General features: G+C 38.1%; 1 protein-coding gene across 1 annotated transcript; it reads left to right on the top strand.

Annotated features, from left to right (window-relative positions):
* The first annotated feature begins 5,443 nt into the window (after window positions 1-5,443).
* LOC131249474 (vacuolar protein sorting-associated protein 32 homolog 1-like) lies at window positions 5,444-5,809 on the top strand. The gene is made up of 2 exons (XM_058250287.1): window positions 5,444-5,568; window positions 5,654-5,809. Exons 1-2 carry the CDS (start codon window positions 5,479-5,481, stop codon window positions 5,807-5,809), a joined length of 246 nt encoding a protein of 81 aa, XP_058106270.1. The 5' UTR covers window positions 5,444-5,478.
* Window positions 5,810-23,125: the final 17,316 nt, after the last annotated feature.

The following is a 23,125-nucleotide window of genomic DNA, read 5'->3' as shown; positions in this document are numbered from 1 at the left end:
GATATGCCAAAAATCTGCCATATACAAAACTTAAGTGGGCCATACCATCTAAAATCATGTGAAGAAATGGCTCAAACATATAAAAGCACTTGGTGGGGCCCACTTGAAATTTTGATGCATATGAAACTTGGTCTGACTCCTCATCCAAGTGGGACACACATAATGGATGGTCTGGATTTGTGAACCACATCTCGGTGGGCCCAACAAATGATTATGAATATTTTAATGGTGGGTAACCCCTCTCAACTTTTGTATGTGGTGTGGCCCAAAAAAGTCACGGATTATCTTGATTTTTAAGCCTTAGGCCTATCATGGAATGGTACATCTGACTAATGGGGTAGATGTTCAACACCAGTTACCAAGTCTAGGAGCCCCACCTGATATTTAGATCTGTTCAATTTTTGGAACCATGTCCTAGAATGGACTGGTAAAATGAATGGACGATGTAGATAGAACACATCTTCAAGGTGGGCCCCACACTAGGGCCGGGTTTGTTTAACATTATGATTTTGGTTGGTACGGGCTCGGAACAGTTGAAAATAACGCAAGAAAACCTCATAGAGAGAGCATAACAAAGATGAGAAACTAGGCCGACCGATACCTTGAGTACTTGATATATGCCTTGAAGAAACTCCTCTTAACAAATATAGAAACTCCACATGATTGTAGTTTTTCAGAGTACAGAAAATCCGCATGATTGTAGTTTTTCACAAAGGGTGATCAGAAATGCACTAGTTAGTCACTTGGATGAGTATGACTTGGTATATGCACTAGTTAGTCACTTACAACAGAGTTCATGTTTTCTTTTATCCTTATATTGTGTATGGGAAATGATTTTCCCCTGTAATTTCAACCTTTTATTTTGGTGGGTCTCATTGTGGAATAGCTACATAAGTTACCCTAATCAAACAATCCTGACCATATCAGAGTTGATTTTCTTCTTATTTGTTATATGTGGTGGTGATTTTTGTTTTTAAATATCCATTTTCAGCCCATAATATGGATATTTAGGATAATCCAATTTATGTTTGTTTTTGGGTAATGGTGCATTTGGTTGCATCATGAAATTTCTTCATTAGTCAGCATAGTTTTGTGTAAACACCCACTAAACTAATTCAGTAGCAGTCCACTCAATAAGCAGTCAGGGTCATGTCTTGGCCCAAGGACCGGTGGCACTGCTAGTGTCATTTAATTTTAACAAGTGCAGGGAACGCTTGTGATTCTATGCCATGGGTGAAAATTGAATTTCCTGACTCTTGTGTCTTCAGGAAGTTCCCTGGATGCTGCACCACGTAAATCAAATACACAATCCCACTTTGAGAAAAGAAAAAAAAAAAAAAAACAAGGGGACTCTCAAATACACAAATGAGAGTCTGACTGCCAAATTTGTAATGGACTGTTTTGCAGGGTGCAATTATGGCCATTGGAGCATCCCAACCAACTGTAGTTGCTACCAAGGATGGCCAGATTGGTGTGAAAAGTCAGATGTGCAAGTGAGAAACATTCGGCCTGGTGAGTTATTTGGAAGCCTGGAACCTCCGGTCTTGAGCCTTCCACAAACTCACCTGGGCAAAACTGTGAATGCTTGCAGGTGAATGTTATTGCAGATCATCGTGTTATATATGGTGTTGATTTGGCTTCATTCTTGCAAACTCTAGTGAAGATCATTGAGGATCCAAAAGATCTGACTTTCTAGTCTCTGCTTCAAGGTCGTTGAAGTCTTCTTGAATCATTTGTTGAGATTATACCTTCCAATAGAAAAGAAAAAAAAAAAAACTGCAATTCAAGAAACTAGGGGCATATGGGTGATGCATGGTTCTATAGCTAATATGTTTGGGGTGGCTGTTTGAAGGTCAGGGAAGATAAATATGTGATCCACTTGAGTAGTAAGCTGGAATCAGAGACGTACACGGTGGGACTCACCTGATGTACGACTTAGATCTTGCACCCATGGGCTACTTTGGTACAAATGATGGTATCTGCTCTCCATTTCTTTAACAATGGATCTATCTGATTTTTTAGATCTCATTCTATCATGATTCAGAGAAAATGATAGACGGAGTGGATTTTACACTTTCATCATAGTTGGCCTATAATAATTCATATATTTTTGTGTTTTCTCTTCATTCATATCTTCGTGATATTATGAACATGTTGGATGTCAAATAAACATTACTATGGGCCCAAGGAAGGTATCAACGGTGGAAATCATTATTCCACACTGTTTTGTGTGGCATGGTCCACTTGAGTTTTGGATTTACTGAAAATTTGGGATCAATCCACATTGTTCATCCATTTTTCGGGATATAAATCTCAGGTGGACCACACCATGATGTATGTGTTTAATCCATGCCGTCCCCATGAGGTCAAGTTATATGGGCCCCGCCATGACGTGTGTCAAACATCAACACCATGCATTTGATTGGTCCCCTTTAAATTATGGGATATCCCAAAAATCAGCCATATATGGAACTCCGGTGGGCCATACCATCTAAAATCATGTGAAGACATGCCTAAAACATATAAAAGCACTTAGTGGGGCCCAACTGAAATTTGGATGCGTTTGAAACTTGGTATGACCCCTCATCCAAGTGGCATACACATAATGGATGGGCTGGATTTGTGGACCACATCTCTGTGGGCCCAAAAAATAATTATGAATGTTTTAATGAAGAGTAACCCCTCTCAACTTTTGTATGTGGTGTGGCCCACAAAAGTTATAGATTGGTTTGATTTTTAATCCCTGGGCCCATCATGTGATGATGCATCTGACTGATGGGGTAGATGTTTGACACGCATCATGGTGGGGCCCACAGAGTCCTACCAAAAAAAACCCCAAAATTTGGGCGCGCTCTCAAAAAGAGGCCCGCCCAAAAAAACCCCAAATATCTGAATCTCTCTGTCTCTCTCTCGCGCGCGCGCGCTCCGTTCCCTAACCCTATCTCTCTCCCGATCTTGCTCCAGCTCTCTCATCTTCCTCCCTCTCTCTATTCGTTCCCCAATCTCTCTCTCTCTCTCTCTCTCTCAATCTCTGTTCCCCAATCTCGTGCTCCATCTCTCGCCGTTTCTTGCTCCATCTCCCTCTCCCTGTGTCGTGCTCCCTCTCCCTCTATCAGATTCATCACCTCAGAAAACCTCAGAGGACCCTTCATCATCTCGATTGGAGTTCCATCATTGACTTGTCTCGGTGCATCTGGGACTACTGGTTTCCCTCTTTGTTGCTAGATTGAGAGGCGCCATTGCAAGCACTTTCAGAAAAAAAAGATATATGCTTCGTTCTAACATTTACTACTACCATTTGATTCAGCTATTTTTTATCGATTCATTTAATGCTATTGTAGTTGTTATTGTATTTTATCTTAAACATGTCATAGCTTTCACCGCAATTGTAGTGATTATGATTACTTGAATCATGGGTATATGATTTTTACGGGTGCCAGACTATTAGATCCAGCTATGTGCATGTATCTTTTTGATGATTACTTTGCTTCCACTAGTTTGTATGAGTCATATAATTTCTCTTCTTGGTAATTACTATTCTCTTGCTCATTATTCCTAAATTAGTTTGTTGTTGAATTGTTCGTAAGTTGCTTGACAAACGGCACTGATAGCATTTAGAGTTTTCCAGCTACTTTCCTCGAAACATCTCTCCTTTTTAATTTTCAAATATTTTTTAGCACACCCAGATTCATTTTCTCCTTCCTTTCTAGATAGAGATTGATGCTATTGATGTAGTACATTTTCCTTCTTTTGGTTAAAAGACATTAACCTTAAGCAGTGGCCTCTACATTAACAGAATGCTTTCTGTTCCAACTGTCCGTCGATATCCAGAATGAATTTTTGGGTGAATGCTTTCTTTCAAGCCTTATATTGCATTCGTGAAAATTTGTATGTAACTTGGACATGGACATGTGTGTCCGTGTTGGATACAGACACCAGGTGCTGGACATTGGAACCTTGGAAAACCTGATATGCTGGCACACCTACAATGATATATAATGAAATTGAAAATATATTTCATAATATGAATAACGACAAAAAATCCTATAGACTTTAGTTTCATAATATGAATTCATGAAGCATTAGATATATGCGATCTAAAATATCATGCTCTATCCACATCATCTGGCAGTTTTTTATGAAATCCAGTTCTCTCAGTTCAGGCAGATGATGTTGGCAGATGGATATTTTGACTATGGGCATTTGAGTTATGAATTAGAGTTGTAGAAGAAAATATTGCTTTATTTGTATAAACAAGTGGATGTGTATATGATAAAGTTGTTGCAACAAACTTGAAGAATACAACAGTCTTCAATAACAACTTTTGAAAACCCTTATCATCTTTGATGCACCTGTCTGATTTGCTGCACCTCTCCATTCAATTTTCTTCTTGTCAGTGTTTCTCTTGATGGTGACTCTGTTTCTTACTATAACTCACTAGTCTAATCAAATTCCACCTCCCTTTTCTTCTTCGAGGCCACTTCCTTTACAGCTGTTGTGGATGAGAATATCCTGCAACTAGCTTTCTGTTGGGCCCACCCTCCTGTTTGTATGGCATCTAACCTGCCAATCCACATCGCCTCACCATGATAACAGGACCCCAAAAATCTATTCAATTTGAAAAAATAAAAAAAAACCATGCATGGAGCTCATGTATTTTTCTAGGTTGGAATTACATATAAACATCTAAAAAAACATGTGTTTTGACATGTGTGTAACCTTGTAGCAGCACCAGCAGCACACCCCACACTTGTGTACAAATTTCTCATCCATGTAATATCCTAGTCACTCATTTTTTCAGACTGATTTTATTCAAATGGCCATTTTGAAGTTTGAATGCTTGGCATTGAGCTAGATATTTGAAAAATCCAATGTCCATACCTGAAAAAAAAATAATAATCATGTTAGTTATATTCTTTTACTAAACAAAGAGAACAATGATTATAATTTTATCAAGTCTTTATATCAAAATGTGGACGATTGAAAATTGGCTTTGGTGGGCCGTTTATGTCACCAATAGAAATGGGCCATATCACCCTTATCCGGTGACGTGGATGATACAACCGTATTGTTCATGGACAAAATCATATGGATTGGGCAATGGTTTTGCCACAATGGAACACTTGTGGAGGATGTGAGCTTTGTATTAGCTTGGATCTTAATACCATATTTTACAAAAATTGCACAGGAAATACCACAATGATACCTAGTTCTAGTGAAAAATTTCTCCTCTTCCAATGCAAAATTGTGAAACACGAACATCCAGTCTAGGATTCTTCAACCATTTCCCCATTGCATTTGAAATCACTTTCTTATGGCCTGATGGTGTTTTGAGATGACAGCACTTTGCACACATGTGAATTCCCATTCTTAGTTTTAAATGAAAATTTTCACTCTACTCGTTTATTGCAAAACTGGTTTCAATAATTCCATAATGGTGTTTTATTTTACAGAAACATTGATGATGTGGACAAGACAATGGATGAGATCAACGAGCAGACTGAGAACATGAAACAGATTCAGGAAGCACTGTCTACTCCTATTGGCACAGCAGCTGATTTTGATGAAGTACGTTCATCCTCGTATAAATCTTCATTTATCCATTTACTTTTTCTAGCTGGAGATTCTGAATATAATCTTTTCACCATGTTAGAATGAACTGGAGGCAGAGCTCGAGGAATTGGAGGGAGCTGAGTTGGAGGAACATCTTACTGATTGCTTCCATCATGTGGAAATTTTGACATTGTTTTTTTCTCTTTCTGGGTTGTCTTCCAACAGGAAATGCCTTTTGGATGGAAACTTTTTATAAGTATACATCTCTGCCTGCTTCACTTTAAGGAATGTTTCTTATAGTTTAAATTTACAAATTCACATGGCATTAATATTTTTGGTGTTACATGATGTTTTCTAAGCATTATCTTTGATTGGGTTATCTTTGTGAATCATGTTTTTGTTTTCCCTAAGAAAGTTTGCATGACCAATAAATTGTGTTTTGAGGAGAATTGCATTTACCTAACCTTCTTATTCTGCATGTTTTACTTTGAACTTCTGCAAGTTGGGAGGATGGATGATTGTCTTATATTTTTCTTCCCTTTGACCCTTCCATTGCTTTTATCTCCTTGCCTTCCACATTTTTGATCCATTAATAAACATGTTACATTTATTCTTCTATGCATGAGAAGAATTGCATTTGACATGTTTCGATATGGATTTGGGAGCGGTGTGGGAAACCTATGTCTTAAGTGAAATTAGTATTCACTTAGTACTATGATGGCATACATGTTGGCCTATTAAACTGTCTTGTGATTATACGGACAGAAACTTATGTTCCAGCTGACATTATACAGGTTCATGCTCAATTACTTCTTTGTTTCTGTAAAAATGCATAATCTACTCTTTGTAGACTTGAATCATTTGGATTATTGTGCTTTAGGAGTGCGATGGAGATACACACAGGGTATTATCAAATATGTAGGCAATGGAGTAGCTGGTAATAATGCAAGATGAATACTACCTCAAATGGCATCCTTAGTGGCATATATATTTTGGGTTTTTGCAGGATGCTGAACAGGATTATGAAAGAGAAGCTTAACGAAAGAATAGCAAAACTCTCTGGTGGTGTTGCTGTCATTCAGGTACTCTTTCGGAGTCTTCTTTTAAAGCTGTCATTTTCATGTTTTAATAGAACTCTCTATGTTAAAGTGGAGGTTTTTTAAAGCTAGTGTTTTGTGAACATAGTGTAGCCGTTGGTTTAGTTTTCCATTCTATGTACACTCATTACTTACATGCTTATTAGCTTCCTAATATTCTCATTGCTTGAATTGTAAAAGCTTAATACAAGTGCCTGAGTGGATTTCGAAATTCAGGTTCTATTTTCACTAGATATGGCATGGATAAGGCACTGGTATAACATGGATGCAGCTTGTGTACTAAAGTAGCCCAAGGGTTGAAATAAAATTAGAAGCAAGAAGTACCATATTTGATGGTCAATTCCCCATCTCTCTAGGTGCTTCAGTCGATCTCCAATCAATCCCCACACCTGGAAGAATAAAAGGGGAACAGAAAATGGTGATTTCATATCTAGGATAAAATCTGATTTGCATTTGTAATTTGTCAACAATCTCACAAGTTCTCATTTTATTGGAACCTGAACCAAGTGGAAGTTCCTAACCATCCACTCTTTGGCATTTTTACAGATTATTGCTGTATTTTTTTTCCTTAACTGTTTACTCCAGGGACATTGATCGAAAGATCAGGAACCTCTCTATCAGAGGGCATCTTCCATCCACACTGAGATTCATTGGATTTATAGTGTGGATTATCACTTGCTCCATTTGGATGGAATGAGTGCATCATCACAGTTTTTGCATTTATGTATTTCTGTTTTGTTGATGAATTACTTTACTATGAATAATTGCACAAGTGGTGGATTCTTGAAAACAGATTTAGAAAGTAAATCAGCAACCGCAACTTTCAGGACAAATAAAATTAGGGGCAAGTTTATGTGGGCCCCATGCTACTGTATATGATTTGATACTTTGGCAGGGTGTGATGGATGATACACTGGCACTCAGAAATGGCACATCTGCCTAAAATTAAACTGCCTAGAGGGTATTAAAGGCAAAAAAGAAAAAGGAAAAAAATTAAATAAATCTGAATGTGGGTATGATTGTAGCTTCTGCGGTATCAATGCCAGTTATTGGGAAATGGGTGCTTGGGGTGTATGTTATAATAAGCACATTACGTACTTGGGGTGTTTGTTACAGCTTTATACAATTTTTTGGAAAGAATAGTGATATAAGAATGAGAAGCCAACATTTTTGGTTGTTCCTGAACTTCGCAATTGGGTATAACTGTACTTGGATTTTGGATATTCTTAGAAAGGTGGGATGGGATGCTTTTCTGCAATATTAATACCTTTCTGTTTTGGGTAGGATGAAACACTTTGGATATTATTTTGTGCAGAGAAGGTAGAGACACCATATCCCATATAATGTGATTCTGGTTTCTTACTCCATCTGAAATGCTTGGCGAGTTGATGGCTGTTCTTGTTGCCAAAATATATGAATAACCAGTGATTTGGAGTACATCAAAACACAGCCTCATTGTGGTTTGTGCATAATTAGCGGTGGCAGTTTCTTAAGGGGTCCTCATGGTACATGTTGACAAAGTCCATCTGTGCATCCTAGAGTATAGGATGTTTTTATGTTCTTCATGATTATACAGTTCTGTGCAATTTCTGAGACAGAAGAATTAGTTTTCTTCCATTGAAGATCCAGGTCAGTTCCCAACCTTAGGTGCTAAGTGAGATCAGCAAATGTGATCGAGCTTTTCTATCTTACTACCAACCGGCCTGATCTGGTTTTACGGATCCCCTTTCTTCCTAATGCTAAGAGAAACATTTTTAAGAAATGGGTTTGACTGAATTGTTCCATTTCAATCAGCAAATGTGATGTTGCCATGCATATCCATCATTGTTGTCATTAACAATCCACCTGCAATGTAAATTAAAATTAGTTCATCTCATTTTAGTTAAGAGTATTTATATTTCAGTAATCTTGGTTTATATAAATTATCCATGTCATTGATATAAGAATGTGAACCTTTCATCCATGATTCAAGTTTTTGCCAAGACAAGGTGTGGTTGTGAAAGGATCCAGGGAAATTGTTTTTCATGATTGGTTGAAAGGTCAATTGACATCTCGTCCCATTTTGCTTTGTTGGAAAGCACACATAGTAAAGGTGAAGTGCCTGTTTACTTGTTAGTAAACTTAATTGATGTAGTGTAATTGAAGATTTAACTTAGAACTGGATTCCTGCGAGAACTCTTTTCATGTTTCTAGTCTTGTTGAGTCCGGATCAAGACAGGATCTCCAGCAAGTTTTTTTAAAGAGTTAATCTCCAACGAGTTTTGAAGAGACGCAGCTCAAAATCTTGCCAAGTCGAGTTGAATGATAGGGTAATTAGGTTCTCATTGTCCTTTTCTAAAGTGTAAATCTTACTAATTGTATTCAATATGTGCAGAGAAAAGCAGTTGTATAGCACGTACTTGGGAACGAACCTGCTGATGTTTACAGAGAAAAGCAGTTGTATAGCACATGACTTTTCCTTTTTGTTTATAACCATCTTTTGAGATGGTTGGCTCAGTTGTTTTTTGTTGCATTGAATGGTTGGTTTAGACAACACATCGTGGTCCAAGATGAAGTCCTAGCCAATAGGTTGGGCCTTATTCCCATCAAAGCTGACCCAAGGCTGTTCGAATATGTTTCAGGTTGACAGTTCGTTGACTTTTTATTTTTATTTTGGCTTTCATTAATTTGAATTGGGCTTATTTGTACATTGATTTTTTTTTTTTTTTTTTTAATGTATGTATTAGGTACTTCTTCAAGGTCATTCTTCAAGGGATTTGATTTGTGGAAGGAAAGAAACTGTAATGAAGGTAAAAAATCACAGATAATATGGTTTGCTAAATCTGTTTCAGGCATATGAATTACTAAAGAATAAGCGGAGAATTGTGAAATCTGAACGTTTGAACTTTTTAACTGTCAAAATGCAAAAGGTTGTCCCTCCTGAAAGACTTTTCAATGATTTAGATTATAGTAAATGATTTCCTTGGTCAAGGAAGGTTTCTGGATTATCTTTTGTTGTTTGACAGGAGCATGAATGTTGACTATGAACAAAGCCTTTTAACTAAGCTGAAGCAACAATGGGGCGGCCAACTTATGTTGTAGATGGAAGGAATGGTCTGTCATATACTAACTACTTGCCTGAGCTAGTTGCATGCATGCGTGTGTTTTCTTCTTCTTTCTAAAAGGGATTTCTTGGTGGTGTTCTTTCATGTTTTTCTGGCAATGCAGGTTACTAATTTTCCATTAGCAAGGGAGAATCAACAGAATGTTTTGAAGCTCCATGCCCATTTCCATCTTTATATTGCTAACAGAATGTCCTTTACCTTCACTATGGTTTTATTTAGGATGATGGTTTTCATATCTTTTCTTTTCTTTTTCAAACTATTCAACAGTCTATGTTTGTAGCTTGCTCAGCTCCAAGATACATACATGTTGCATCATATTCTAATTAGACCAAGCTATTCAGGATGATGGTATTTTAATTAGACCAGGCTATTCAGGATGATGGTATTTTAATTAGACCAAGCTATTTGTGACTAGAGGTCTTGTGAAAAAGCTAATTGTTTTGCTAAATGTCAAATGTGCGTAGGTATGCTCGCGATTTTGTTCTGACATCTTTTGAGAAAAGCTATTGTATTTTATTACACCTTTCAAAATAAAGGCTCTTGCGGTTTGTTTTGCCAATGTGTATAGATGTATGCTAAGTGTAGTTGTGTGCTCTGTGGAAGTCAACCCAAGAAATGTGCTGATTGGCCCCATGTATACTACTGCCGTGTTGAATGGGAAGATGCCATTTCTTTCAATATTGCCACTTCTGACATACCTACTCATATTCTTTTTATCTTTTTTTTGAGCAAATAATTTGAGGATTTTCCATATCTGTTTGGTTGTTGCTTGTTAGGTAACTTTTGCCTCACCTTTGTTTGCAGGTCAGCTTACCTAGATTTAACAGATGGTGATAGTTTCTCCATGGCCTTGGAACTTAACGGTTCAGAACTTGGGGACTACGCCTTGAGCCAAGAAGTGACAACCGTGAAGGTGGTGGCAGGAGCGGCGGTGGTAGAGGTCGCAGAGATAGTGGTGGCCGATTTGGAGGCGGCTGAGGCGGTAGTGGTTTTGGCGGTGGTAGGGGACGTAGAAATAAAGTAAGCATGGGCTCAGCTGGTACAGGTAGCTTATGAAGTCTCATTACTTGTTAGCTAGTGTCGGGAACAAATGAATTGTATGATCTGCAACTCGAGGATGTTATGTAATATCTCAGTTCTTACAAGTTGAGCCCATTAGCGTGAATGAATGTGAATATGATAAAATATATTACATAACAGGTGTATATCAGGAAGAATATGATGAAATATATTGTAATAGGTGTATCTCAGGAATTTTTCATTGGAATATTGGAAAAAAAAACAGAAGAAGAATTTTCGTAGGTAAAAGAATGCATTTTTACCCACGAAACTTTTCGTAGGTAAAAGTCTCATCATCTTCTATATATATTTTTAGCTACGAAAATATTTGTAGGAAGAAGTTTTATAATACTTTTTACCAGTGAAAAGATTCGTAGGTAAAATTTTTGTAATAATTTCTACCTACGAAAGAAGTCGTTGGTAAAAGGTTTTACCGACGAAGACATTCGTCGGCAAAAGTCTTATCTTTTCCCTACGGTCTTTTAGTAACGAAATTACCGACAAAACTTTTCGTCGGTAAACATTTTTGCCTACAATAAAAAGGCTTTTAGCGACGAAAAACATTCGTAGGTAAAGGTCTTAATACAGTTTATACCTACGAAACATGTCGTAGTTAAAAGTTTTAATAAAGTTTGTAGCTACGAAAATGCTCGTAGGTAAAAGTCCTAACACCATTTGTACCTATGAAAAATTCGTAGGTGAAAGCTTTAACAGAGTTTTTAGCTACGAAAATGTTCATAGGGAAAAGTTTTAGCAAAGTTTTTAGCTACGAAACTGTTTGTGGGTAAAAGTTTTAACAAAGTTTTTACCTACGAAAACGTTCGTAGGTAAAGGTCTTAACACTTCGTAGGTAAAAGTCTTAACAAAGTTTTTAATTTCGTTGGTAAAAGTCTTACCATTGCCGACGATGACATTTTTTCGTCGGTAAAAGTCTTTAGCCACGGCTTTTTACCAACGAATGTATCGACGAAATATTTCGTAGGTAAAATTCTTTGCCTACGAAATAATATCATTTACCTACGAAATATTTCGTAGGTAAAAGTGAAATTTCTTGTAGTGTTAGTTTCAGAATCTGGGCCTGTGTCTGACCACAACCCGAAATGAGATGTCCAGATCTGAGAGCAGATTCATAAGCCCAGGCGCGGCCAAAGCCAACCCACTTGCAATAAGAATACCAAGAGGAGAGCTGCAGCACAAAGCAATCACACGCCGTCGAACACCGGTTATTTATCGGCCAGTCGTGTCTGGTTAAGATCAACCTAAGCCAGCCTCTATGCTAAAATTCACCGATGAACCCGACTCGGCTGTTTGGTGGGCCTGTTGGTTTGACCGGCCATAGTGCAATTAGCTCTTTGAGTAGACGCAAGCCCAGGCCCATCCAGTAGGTTGATGGGCCTGAGAATTCTGGGCTCAGCTTCAATCCAGTACCAGCCCAGCCTACTTGCGTCCTCAGAATAGATGCTCTGATATGGTGTATGGGACTGTTGTGGGCTCCACATCAACTTTACATCACATCCATCCGTACAGTTTCTGTGCCCTTCGATCTTAGGCCATGGGCCAATAATAAGCCCAAATGAGAAGGCAGGTTTGGCCACACCACAAGGAATATTTGGATGAAGACAGCAACCAATAAAACCCTCTCAGCTATTTTTGGGGCCCACCTTGTTTTGTATATGCCATCTAATCCATTCATTAGACATGATTCATCTAGGATTATTAGAGACAGGAAAAATCAGGCCATTCCAATATCCAGGTGGGACACACCACGTGAATTTATAGGTCTTAGTCATGATTTTACATTTTTCCTGCATTGTGGCCCACCTAAGTTCTAGATTGGCCTAATTTTTGGTTTTTATAGTGATCATGAGAGAGAAAGAGAGAGAGAACACAATGGACGTGGTGGATCGAATGCACAGTTGATGTGGCCCCCACAGCAGCCTGGTACTGGTAACATACAAGGCCTGTTTTGTGGGCCCCTTAAAAATGAGTTCATCTCATTTTAGTTAATTTTAAGTATGTATTAGAGATTGATATTTGGTTATTAAATATTATTTTTAATCCTTATGACAGGGAAAAATGATCTCTAAGAAATCATCGTGATTCACTAAAATGAGATTTAACTCATATTTAAGTGGCACCCAAACAGGCCCTAATGGAATTGCAATCGAGCAAGAGAGATTAGGTACGTTTTCATACCTACCGATATGTTGATGGTGATCATTACGAACTAAGAATCTCACCTGGGAGTTCTTCTGCTGACTCATCTCAAGCCTACCTAGATGGGTAAGGCTGTCAATGGGCTGGGTCAGCCCGTCGGGCTTGCACACTTGGCCTGCGTCAGGTGGGTTTGGGTTGAAATACTAGGTCTGTGATCCAAAACTGTTCCTAAACTTTAAGCCTTTTTATAAACTGGGTCAGAGTCGGGTTGCGCCTAAAAGCCCGCAAGCACAACCCATTTAAGATTTGGAGGGCATTTTTTGGCAATATCATTCATGATTGGGCACGCCTAACATACATCCTAGATGGAGGTGTACATGAGTTAAACCGAGTCAAGCTTGGCACAACTCAACTCGGCTCGGCCACTAGCTGACTCCAGCTCGAACTCAGCTCGGTCCTCGAGCCTGATTGGCCAGCTCGGGTCAGTTTGGTTAGTAGCTTGGGCCAATTCGAGCCAAGTTCGAGCCTGTGCGGCATGTTCACAAACACTTGGAGTGCACTTTCTATTTCTTTCTGTATGTAAAACAGCAATAGCTGTTTACAGGTATTTCATCAAACACCTTGTAGGCAACATTAAAATCAGGAAAAAAAGGTATTTGTTTCATATACAGACCTTCCTTGCTACCAGTTGACACTACGTTGACTCATTTCATCAAACACTTGGTAAGCAACATCAATATCAAAGTAACTAAGTCAGTGAACCAAGTTCGATTCGAGTTGGGGGTTCGATCCGAGTCGAGTCGAGCTCGGGCAAGCTCGAACTCAGTTTGAAAATTTTTTCGAGCTTAAAACATCAACTCGACTCATCTCAAACTCAGTTTTGAACTGAGTCAAATTGAGCTTTTTTGAGTCAAATTAAGCAAGCTAACCGAGCTAACTCAGTTGGTGTACAACCCTAATACTAGATCTTGCGTAAAAGAGCGTGGTCAGGCTTTGACTCGGACCTGGACCATGAATAATCATCACGGGCTAGGCTTGGGCTTGTTTGTTTTGACTGGCCATGGACCTGGGGGTCAGACTTGAGCTGGGTTTTACTTTGTGGGCCAAGCTTGGATAGACCTCGGCTCAGCCTGAACGTGACCCATAGACAGACCTATTGAGGGGTCGGGTGCAACTTGGGACAAGTTGAGGGTCAATATGAGCCCAACCCACACCCTAATGCAACCCAAATTCCAACCCTAAGTCCTCTATACTCGACCCAACTCAACTTGGCCTAACCCAAATACATGTGATTATTACTAACCTGACCTAAATGGCTCAACCCGAACCCAAAGTGGGTTGGTGTTTTACAATCCGAACCTATCTGAGGGCCTAGACGCCCAAACCAAACTTGAACCTTACCTAAGGACAACCTAACCGAACCCAAACCCAAGTGCAGCCCAATACACAACAAATGGATGGTAATGAGAATTGTGAATCATGTGGACACTCCTTCCCATCCGTGCATCAAAATCACTTAAGGCGGCCCTTCATGGAATGTAAAAATCTAAGTGTTTGAGTCATCAAGATTGTTATTGACAACGAAGCAACAACGAAATAATTCAAAACCAATATTAGTCATCCAATGGATGAACTCTTTGGATGAATGGTTAGGAAGGAAATAAAGATGTGTTGGCACATAAGTAAAGGTACATGGTTTGCCCTAGAAACCTCTTAGTTCGGATGATCCTAACCCTTTGATATTTCTCATCTTTTCTGTTGAATGTGGACCGTACAATGTTTGTCGATCCAAGCTGTTTATTTGATGGACCCCATCATAGATGGGGATGCCCTAGAAATCTCCCATTTTAGAAATTTTAACATTTGAGTATGGTGGCATATAGATAAATGGTTTCTAAGACTGTTCCATAGATTGTATGCCACCACACTGAAATGTTAAAATTTCTGAACTGGGAGATTTCTAGGGCATCCCCATCTACGGTGGGGTCCATCAAATCAACGGCTTGGATCACCATACGTGGGGACTCAAATGTATGGATTATGGCTGATATAGCTGATAATGGGTCGGGTTCAAATCCTATCTAATCGTTTCAAAGCTCAATCAATTAGTTGATTACTTAACAAAATGGTTAAATTTCCTCAACAAAAGTGATTCTTTAGAATCATAAGCACTCCATCAAATTGATTGGTGGACCTATTTTTGTGTGAATGATCTTTACCGTCCATATTAAAGGCTGTTGATAAAATGGTTATATTTGTCAGATTAGTGTTGTAGTTGCATGGTAACTGATCAACCGTGCAATGAACCTAATGAAAAGTCTGGATCAATGGATTGGACTAAGGGTTCCAATAAAAGTAAGAGCAATATAACTTAAAGTGCTTTGAGAGCACCGGAGGTCTCTTAATAAATAATCTACTACTAGTATAGTGGTTAGAGAAATTTATTTTAGGGTTGTTTGGATTTAAAAAGCAAGGAAGAGAAAAAGTATTTTTTAGGAAATTTTATTACAAGGAAATTGTAAGAAATGAAATATAGTATTTATTATTTGTTTATACAAGAATTTTCCAGAAAATTTTTACATATTGTCAAAGTTTTTATTTGGTAAAAGATTTTTCTTTTTTGAAAAAAAATTCTAATAGTTATTGCAATATGTCAATTTAGCACTTAGCACGTATGAAATGATAGGAAGCGAACAACATGTGGCATATACAACATAGGTGGGGCGCTGGAATTATATGCACATAGGACATAATAAAAGTAAGAGCACTATAACTTAAAGTGCTTTGAGAGCACTGGAGGTCTCTTAATAAATAATCTACTACTAGTATAGTGGTTAGAGAAATTTATTTTAGGGTTGTTTGGATTTAAAAAGCATGGAAAAGAAAAGGTATTTTTTTAGGAAATTTTATTACAAGGAAATTGTGAGAAATGAAATATAGTATTTATTATCTGTTTTCATGAGAATTTTCAAGAAAATTTATACATATTTTCAAAGTTTTTATTTGGTAAAAGATTTTTCTGTTTTGTCACTGAACTGGTTTGATCCAAGTTCGATTCAAGTCGAGTCGAGTTGGGGCCTGCTCGAACTCATTTTCGAGCTAAAAAAATCAACTCAACTCGGCTTGAACTTAGCTTCGAACCGAGTTGAATCGAGCTTTTTCGAGTGAGTCGAGTCGAGCGAGCTAACCAAGCTAGCTCGGTTCATGTACACATATGGTGGCACATGTGGTATAAGAGACATTGTTACATTTGACATGTGACACTTAAAAATAAAGGGTAGCACTTGTGCACATTGATAGATTAGTATAAATAACATGGAACGATCCAACATGGACAAAGACACATGTGTCACATCAGCACATGAGGTGTAATTAGGAATGCAAATTGCCTATAACCCTAGTTGATGGGGCCCGTTGTAACACTTATCATTGAAAAAACACCGTCTGTGTGTATTAGATGTGGGGCTTGTAGTGAAAAACAGAGACTTTTATAAGTCAAATGATAATGTTGTCTTTTACATTGTAGGACTCACATTTGATACGTGCACATTACGTTGTAATGTCATTGTCCAAACCACATAACATGTTTGTCCATCATCTTTGTACTATAACGAGGACTACCAAATGTGGGGCTATTGAGAGCAAATGGTACGTTGGTATGTGTGAGATTGTGATGGCATTGTTTATCTCCGTACCATTACAAGGATTGCCGAATATAGTGTTATAGGGTTCAAATGGCGCATTGACGCATATGACATTGTAATAACATTGTCCAAATCACATAATTTATAATGGCAATGCCCATCCTTGTATGATTATAAAGATTATTGAATGCATGAATTACATGGAACAAATGTATGTTAGTGCATGCGATCTTGTTACAACATTTTCTAAATTGCGCAACTTTTAATGGCAATGCCCATCTTTGTGCCATTAGATGGATTACCAAATGCAGGGGTTGCGTGGACCAAATCGCATATTGATACATGCGATGTTGTAATGACATTGTCCAAATCGATATCCTATTCTCATAAGTGAAGGCAGAAAAATTATTTTAATGATTTTTTTTAATTAAAAAAAAAAGTAAAAAATTGTGTTTCTAACAAGTTCTCATAAAAAAAAGACTTCACAAAAATTATAAGTTTCAAGTATCCATTCATTTAATTACCGCCGCATGGTCATCATCATATCCTGATCCTAACTATTTGGGATCAAATCATTTACTACATCCAAGCTGTTGCCTAAAAAATCTTCAAGATTGGCCAATTCTAGACTTCCAAATCAATGGCCCACAATACAATTGTCAAGATGATCGTCCCTACTCTTCAGAAAATGTTAAAATAATTGAAAATTGTAGTTTGTCCACTTGGAAAGTTTCATCTTTGGGTGTGCTACATGGTTTGCATCCTGCTCCGATTAAGACGCATAGCTAAAAAAATCTTCAAGATAGGGCAATCCTAGACTTCCCATTTAATGGCCCACAAAAGCAACAGTCAAGGTAACACTCCCTACTCATCAGAAAACCTTACATTAATCAAACCGGGTGTTGAAAATCCTGAGAGTCTACCACCGGAGCAAGAGTAAAGATCCGATAGAGGAATTTCATTATTAGGCATCCTACATGTTTTGCTTGAATTACATTAGGATACGACCTTCACTTAAAAATCTTCATGATTGGGCAATCTTAGACTTTCGAATCAATGGCCTACAAAGCACCAATCAAGATGATAGTCACTATTCATAAACAAACATTAAATTAATCGAAGTTCTTAAGCATTCTAATGAAAGAGTTTTATTATTAGGTGTCATCCATCTATGGTGAGGCCAATCTTATAAACAGTTTGGATCATCGAACATGACCCCAGTTCATATAAATGAACGGCTTAGATTACCGAATATGACTCTAGATCACTGATGGATATAGCTCAGATCGTATCAAGATCTATAAGCAAACTTTAATATCCTTTTTTTTCTTCTTTAAAAAATCATTATTTTTCAAAAAACATACAAATGACTGTTTTAAGTCATTTGGGGAGGTCTAATGGAGGGTTGTGATTGAGTTGGTACTATGGCATTATTTAATTACTTATATTTGTTATTACTTGCACGCAAATAAAAGATTGTCCCTTTTCAAATGAAGCTTTCTCCAATACATTACTCTTCAGTTTTCTGTTGAGATATATTACGTTGAAGTGATCAACTTGGGAAGCGTAATCGCAGCGTGTTGATGTCACTAGGTTTTGTGGCCCCCACCATGATGTATGTGTTATATCCACACCGTTCATCCATTTTTGGAGATCACTTTAGGACATTTGCCAAAAAATGAGGCAGATATAAAGCTCAAGTGGGCCACAACATAGAAAGCACTAGGACAATGATGCCCACCATTGAAACCTTTTTATTGCCCACCATGATGTTTATTTTCCATCCAACCTATTCATAAGGTCACACATACTTGGATAAAGGGAATTCATAAATATCAGCTTGATCGAAAATTTCTATAGCCCCCAGGAAGTTTTTAATGGTAGGCATTCAATCCCAACTGCTTTATGTGGTGTGCTCCACTCAAGCGATATGCCTCATTTTTGGGGCCACAATGTAAAATGTTCTCAAAAAATGTATGGACGGTGTGGATATAACATATACATCATGCTAGGACCCACATAACTTAGTAATGTCAGCAGGCCAATGAGGTCGGTGGCTTGTAGCACACCATGTATTCCGCTTCTAGAACGCATACATATTCTTACATGATCAGAGAAAACGATTACAAAATTAAAAATCTAATAAAAAAAATTAAAAATTTCACAAAATTGATCTAATTTTGAAAAAAAAAAAATGTTTTGAGGTAACAAAGCATGGTACTAACGAAATAGACTAATATTACTTTATGAAATTAAATTTCATGAAATAAAGTCAACCAAACGCACCTAATGATAGATAAACATGAATCTCTACATTCAGTTGTTTTTCACAATCTTCTTTAATCATTGCAGTAGAACTTTTCATTATTTTCTTATTAGTAGTTCTGCTTTACTGGCTGTTGATAAGCTCGAGTTTTCCCATACCCGTTGATTCTACCAACCCTGCAATTTCATGGTTGGCTTTTGAGAGTTCGTGGACAGCAAAGAAAATGACAGTATTAAAAATGCCAAATCAACTAGCTGTAGTTTGTAGTGACTTTGACCTTTTCCTATGTTTGAATTGATGTAGGGGCCCACCTAAGGTAATGGTCCCATTTTAGTGGAAGGCCATGAAGCCAAGTCTCTCCACCTCTTAACATTTTAGTGTAGTAGGTTCAATGTTTTGAATATGATGCAGTGATGTGCTTGATGAGGTCGAATACCGTCTTTATCAAAAAAAATGATTACTCCGAATCCATACAGCTTACCTGGACTCCTCACATATATTCCTCAAATCCATGAGTAAAGAAACAAAATAAAAATAAATTCTAATAAAATTTAAAATAAATTGATTGATAATAATAATAATAATAATAAAAAAAGTTTACACTCCCTTAAATAGTGATATGAACCTTAGGAAGAAGTTATAGAATCAAATGACAAATCAAACTCCGTAAAATCGTGACTTATTATAAATAGTAAACTTACTATTTATAAACGGCCATGATTTCTATTAAACCACATGGTTTTTGGTCAAAAATAGTAAGTGCCCTATTTGGCATAACCACATTGTTCTCATAATTTTTCTAAGCACTTTTTATGTAGGACACAACTCCTAAAATTCAATGGATCAAAAGTCATGATTGAATTAAAACTTACTATAAATAGTAAAAATGAAAATAAAATGGATTTTCGACCATTCTTTTAATGGAATCTCGCAAACTTAGTGTGGGAAACCAGCATAGCGGGGTTGGTTGGCTAAGGTAACTTCTCCTACCCAAAATCATTCACAGGACATCGAATGCCTCGTTCCAGTTTGTGAGATATACATGTTTTAAGGTTCAGACAATTTGGATCACTTCCGTCCGGGCCTCCTCTTCTCTGGTCTATCTTGGACATGAAATTGTCACCATCCCACTCTACATCAGAATCTGACTAGACATAGGCTCACCATAGACATTTGTTGTACCATGGACGTCTCCATCAAATCCCACCGTCGATTTTTCTCCACTCTGCAATGAATGAAGTTAGAAACTAACGAACTTCTACACCCCTTTGCCGACACAAGTAGCGGTCAAAATTAGCATTTCTTCACAGGTAGAGTTGGCTAAAGAGAGAGAAGAATATTCCATTGATCAAAGCCATACATCGCCATGTAATGTGGGCCCACGTAGGAGTTCTTTGATTTCTCTACCCCATTAATGATGGTGGAGAAGTTGGGTCGAAAGGAAGAGTGGCCCACCTTAGAGACGTGTATTTAATCCGAGTCAAAAGCTAACGAAGAAAACAAGACCTGAGTGGAGTGGCAACCGTTACCTGGTTGCTTGGTTATTTTGGTTATTGGGTTGTTGCTTGGATCCAATGCCTTGTGCACCGTACCATAAAGAATTTGAATTCAAGGAGGAAGGGAAGTCTTCTATTGAACATTTGAACTTCCTAAGCAATTGAAAGGCTGAGATCAATTTCTTGATAATAGGATGCCAAGGGATTAATGATGAGAGTGTGGGGTCCATTTGTGGACTTCATTGCTGGCTTGCTTGTGTTGTTGGGCCCAGCATTGGGCCTGCCTTCATTAGGATTTCATTATAGATTTCATTCCACATTTTCAAATCCCCCTGCACGTCTTATTTATAGATGTGGAAAGAAAATCTTAGGGCTGTTTCTTTTACCTATTATTAGAGGTGGGCATCGAGTCGAGTCGGACTAGATTGGGTCCAACTCGACTCGATTTGATTTTTCAAGAACTTGACTCGAACTCGATCCGATCCGGGACCAAGTCCAGCAGGGCTGACTCGATCCGATCCGAATCTTTGCTGGCCAAACCCGAACCGAGTCCGACTCGGTCTGGGAAACCGAGTTGAGTCTAGGGAGAGAGAGGGAGAGAAAGAAAGAGATGTGGGAAACCGGGAGAGAAAGAATGAGAGAAAGGAGGAGAGAAGGAAGGAGAGGAGGAAAATCGGGAGAGAAAGGAGGAGAGATGGGTGGGTGCGGTGAGGGGTTTAGGGTTCGTTCGAATTTCGGATCAGATCGGTCAGGATTAACCACAATCCGAACTCGATCCGATGTACGATCGGATCTGAGTGGTCCTACTTGATCTGCACCGATCCAAACTTTCGGTTCGATTTGGATTCTGCCCAGCTCTACCTATTATACTAGTAAATGAAAGGAAAAGTGTATGATTTTACCATCATTTTACCATCGTTAAACCAAACACATACATTCTTGGCCAAATATAAATAAATTCAAAAATTCAAAAGTTAGGTAAGGAAATTTATAATCATTGTACTTTTTATAATATTATTGTGAAAATTTCAAATTCAAATGGCAATATTAATATGTATTGTAATGATTTGATATTAAAATACCGTAAAAATGTCATCATTATAATTTTACGGCTGATAAATTAAACGTAAGAGTTGGCGGTTGCACACCGCGATGCTTGCGAACCGATTTATGATGTCACCGTCACTAACGTTCGTCAAGCAGGCCACATGGATTGATTAGGGTCTTCTTCGGCTTTTTATTATCTTGGTAATTTGTAAAACAAACAAGGCCCTAAAGAAGATGGGCCCAGCAGTAGACCTAACAACACAAGCAAGCTCACAATAAAGACAATACTCGAACAGTGCATGCACAAATGGATCCCACATGCAGCTATTTGGATGGTCTAGATTGTTACATATATGTGCTCAGGGGATGCTGGACCGATCATGACCACATGCAATAAACAGACATATCTGGTTACTTATCAAGCACTCTCTCACATTGGTGTACATTTGTACGAAATCTAGACCGTCCATTTGTTGGGTTCTATAGTGGATCAGCCATAAAAAAAAGAGAAAAAAAAGAAGTAAAATGTTCCCACAATCACTACTACCGATTGATTAAAGGACATTCGACATACCCAACCATTTGTCATCATCAATTTTCCTCCAGTCGGTTTTTGGGATAATCTGGAAGGTTGATTTTAGGACAAGGCCCAATAAATGGACAGTCTATATTTCATAAGCTCGTAGCCCATGGTTGGAGATTAGATTGATTAATAACTGTTGAGTGTTTGTGTGTTTCAAAACAAGGGAAATCCCTCACTCTTAGTGCTTTTCTATATTTTAACACAAGAAAATCCTACATTTTTTCTACTAATTTCATGTGAAATAAAGAGAATACCTTGTAAGCGTGGGGTGCGTGTGCCAAAGTTGTTTTTTTTTTTCCTTTTCCCCCACACGTGCTTACACCCAACCCTATTGTTGAGTGGGCCTAAAAGATAGGCAGCGGCTATCCCATGATTTATGGTTTAATCTTGCCCATTAACATCAAGGCCCACTATTGATTTCGTCCCAATCTTGCCATTTTTATTCTTCAAATCATGTATATATACTGCATATAAGGTCGGGTTTGGATTGCCAACCAACTTAGACCGGGTCAAGTTGAGAATTTTCAACTTGAGCCCGATCCTCTCTTGAGAGAGTGTCGCCATCCGTTGGTTATTAGGGCCATCCTGAAAATGACTTAGTTGAAATATAGCTTTCAAATTAAGTTCTGAATTAATGAATGTTGAAGAGAGATTGACCGCTAAGCAGATAAAGACCTAGGGGGTCCTTGCTCTTGCTCAGGTGGTAGACTCTCAGGAGTTTCAACACCCAGTCAAGGGTTTGAGTACCCATAGGTAGTGAAATTCCACTAGCGCGAGTGTGTGGGGTTTGTGTAAAAAAAATAAAAATAAATAAAAATAAAATAAGGCCGTAGGGATAATAAAATTACGCTTGATCGATGGAAGAGGCACATTGGATGGAAGAGTTATTAATAATAGACCTACAAAAAGAAGTCAGGCACCTAGCCTTACGAGAAGAATCAAGTCAGAGAAGCTGGCGTCTTCTCACAACTCCCCTTAATAAGTCAAGGAAAAGATAAGGCATCATTAGTACTCTCTTTCTTCAATGAAAGGAGAGGGATCCTGACCCAACCTAGCCCGGCCTGACCGGACTGGACCCAACCCAACCTATAGTTCAGATTTGGTTGATCTAACTAAAGT

The sequence above is a fragment of the Magnolia sinica genome, chromosome 6 (assembly GCF_029962835.1).
Source record: "Magnolia sinica isolate HGM2019 chromosome 6, MsV1, whole genome shotgun sequence".
NCBI lineage: Eukaryota > Viridiplantae > Streptophyta > Magnoliopsida > Magnoliales > Magnoliaceae > Magnolia > Magnolia sinica.
This window is presented reverse-complemented; position numbering and strand designations above follow the sequence as displayed.

Excerpts from the sequence above, each read along its gene's own strand:
- LOC131249474 (XM_058250287.1), top strand. The coding sequence starts at position 5,479 with ATGGATGAGATCAACGAGCAGACTGAGAACATGAAACAGATTCAGGAA. Across the intron at positions 5,569-5,653 it reads CAGCAGCTGATTTTGATGAA|AATGAACTGGAGGCAGAGCT; the intron begins GTACGTTCATCC and ends TCACCATGTTAG.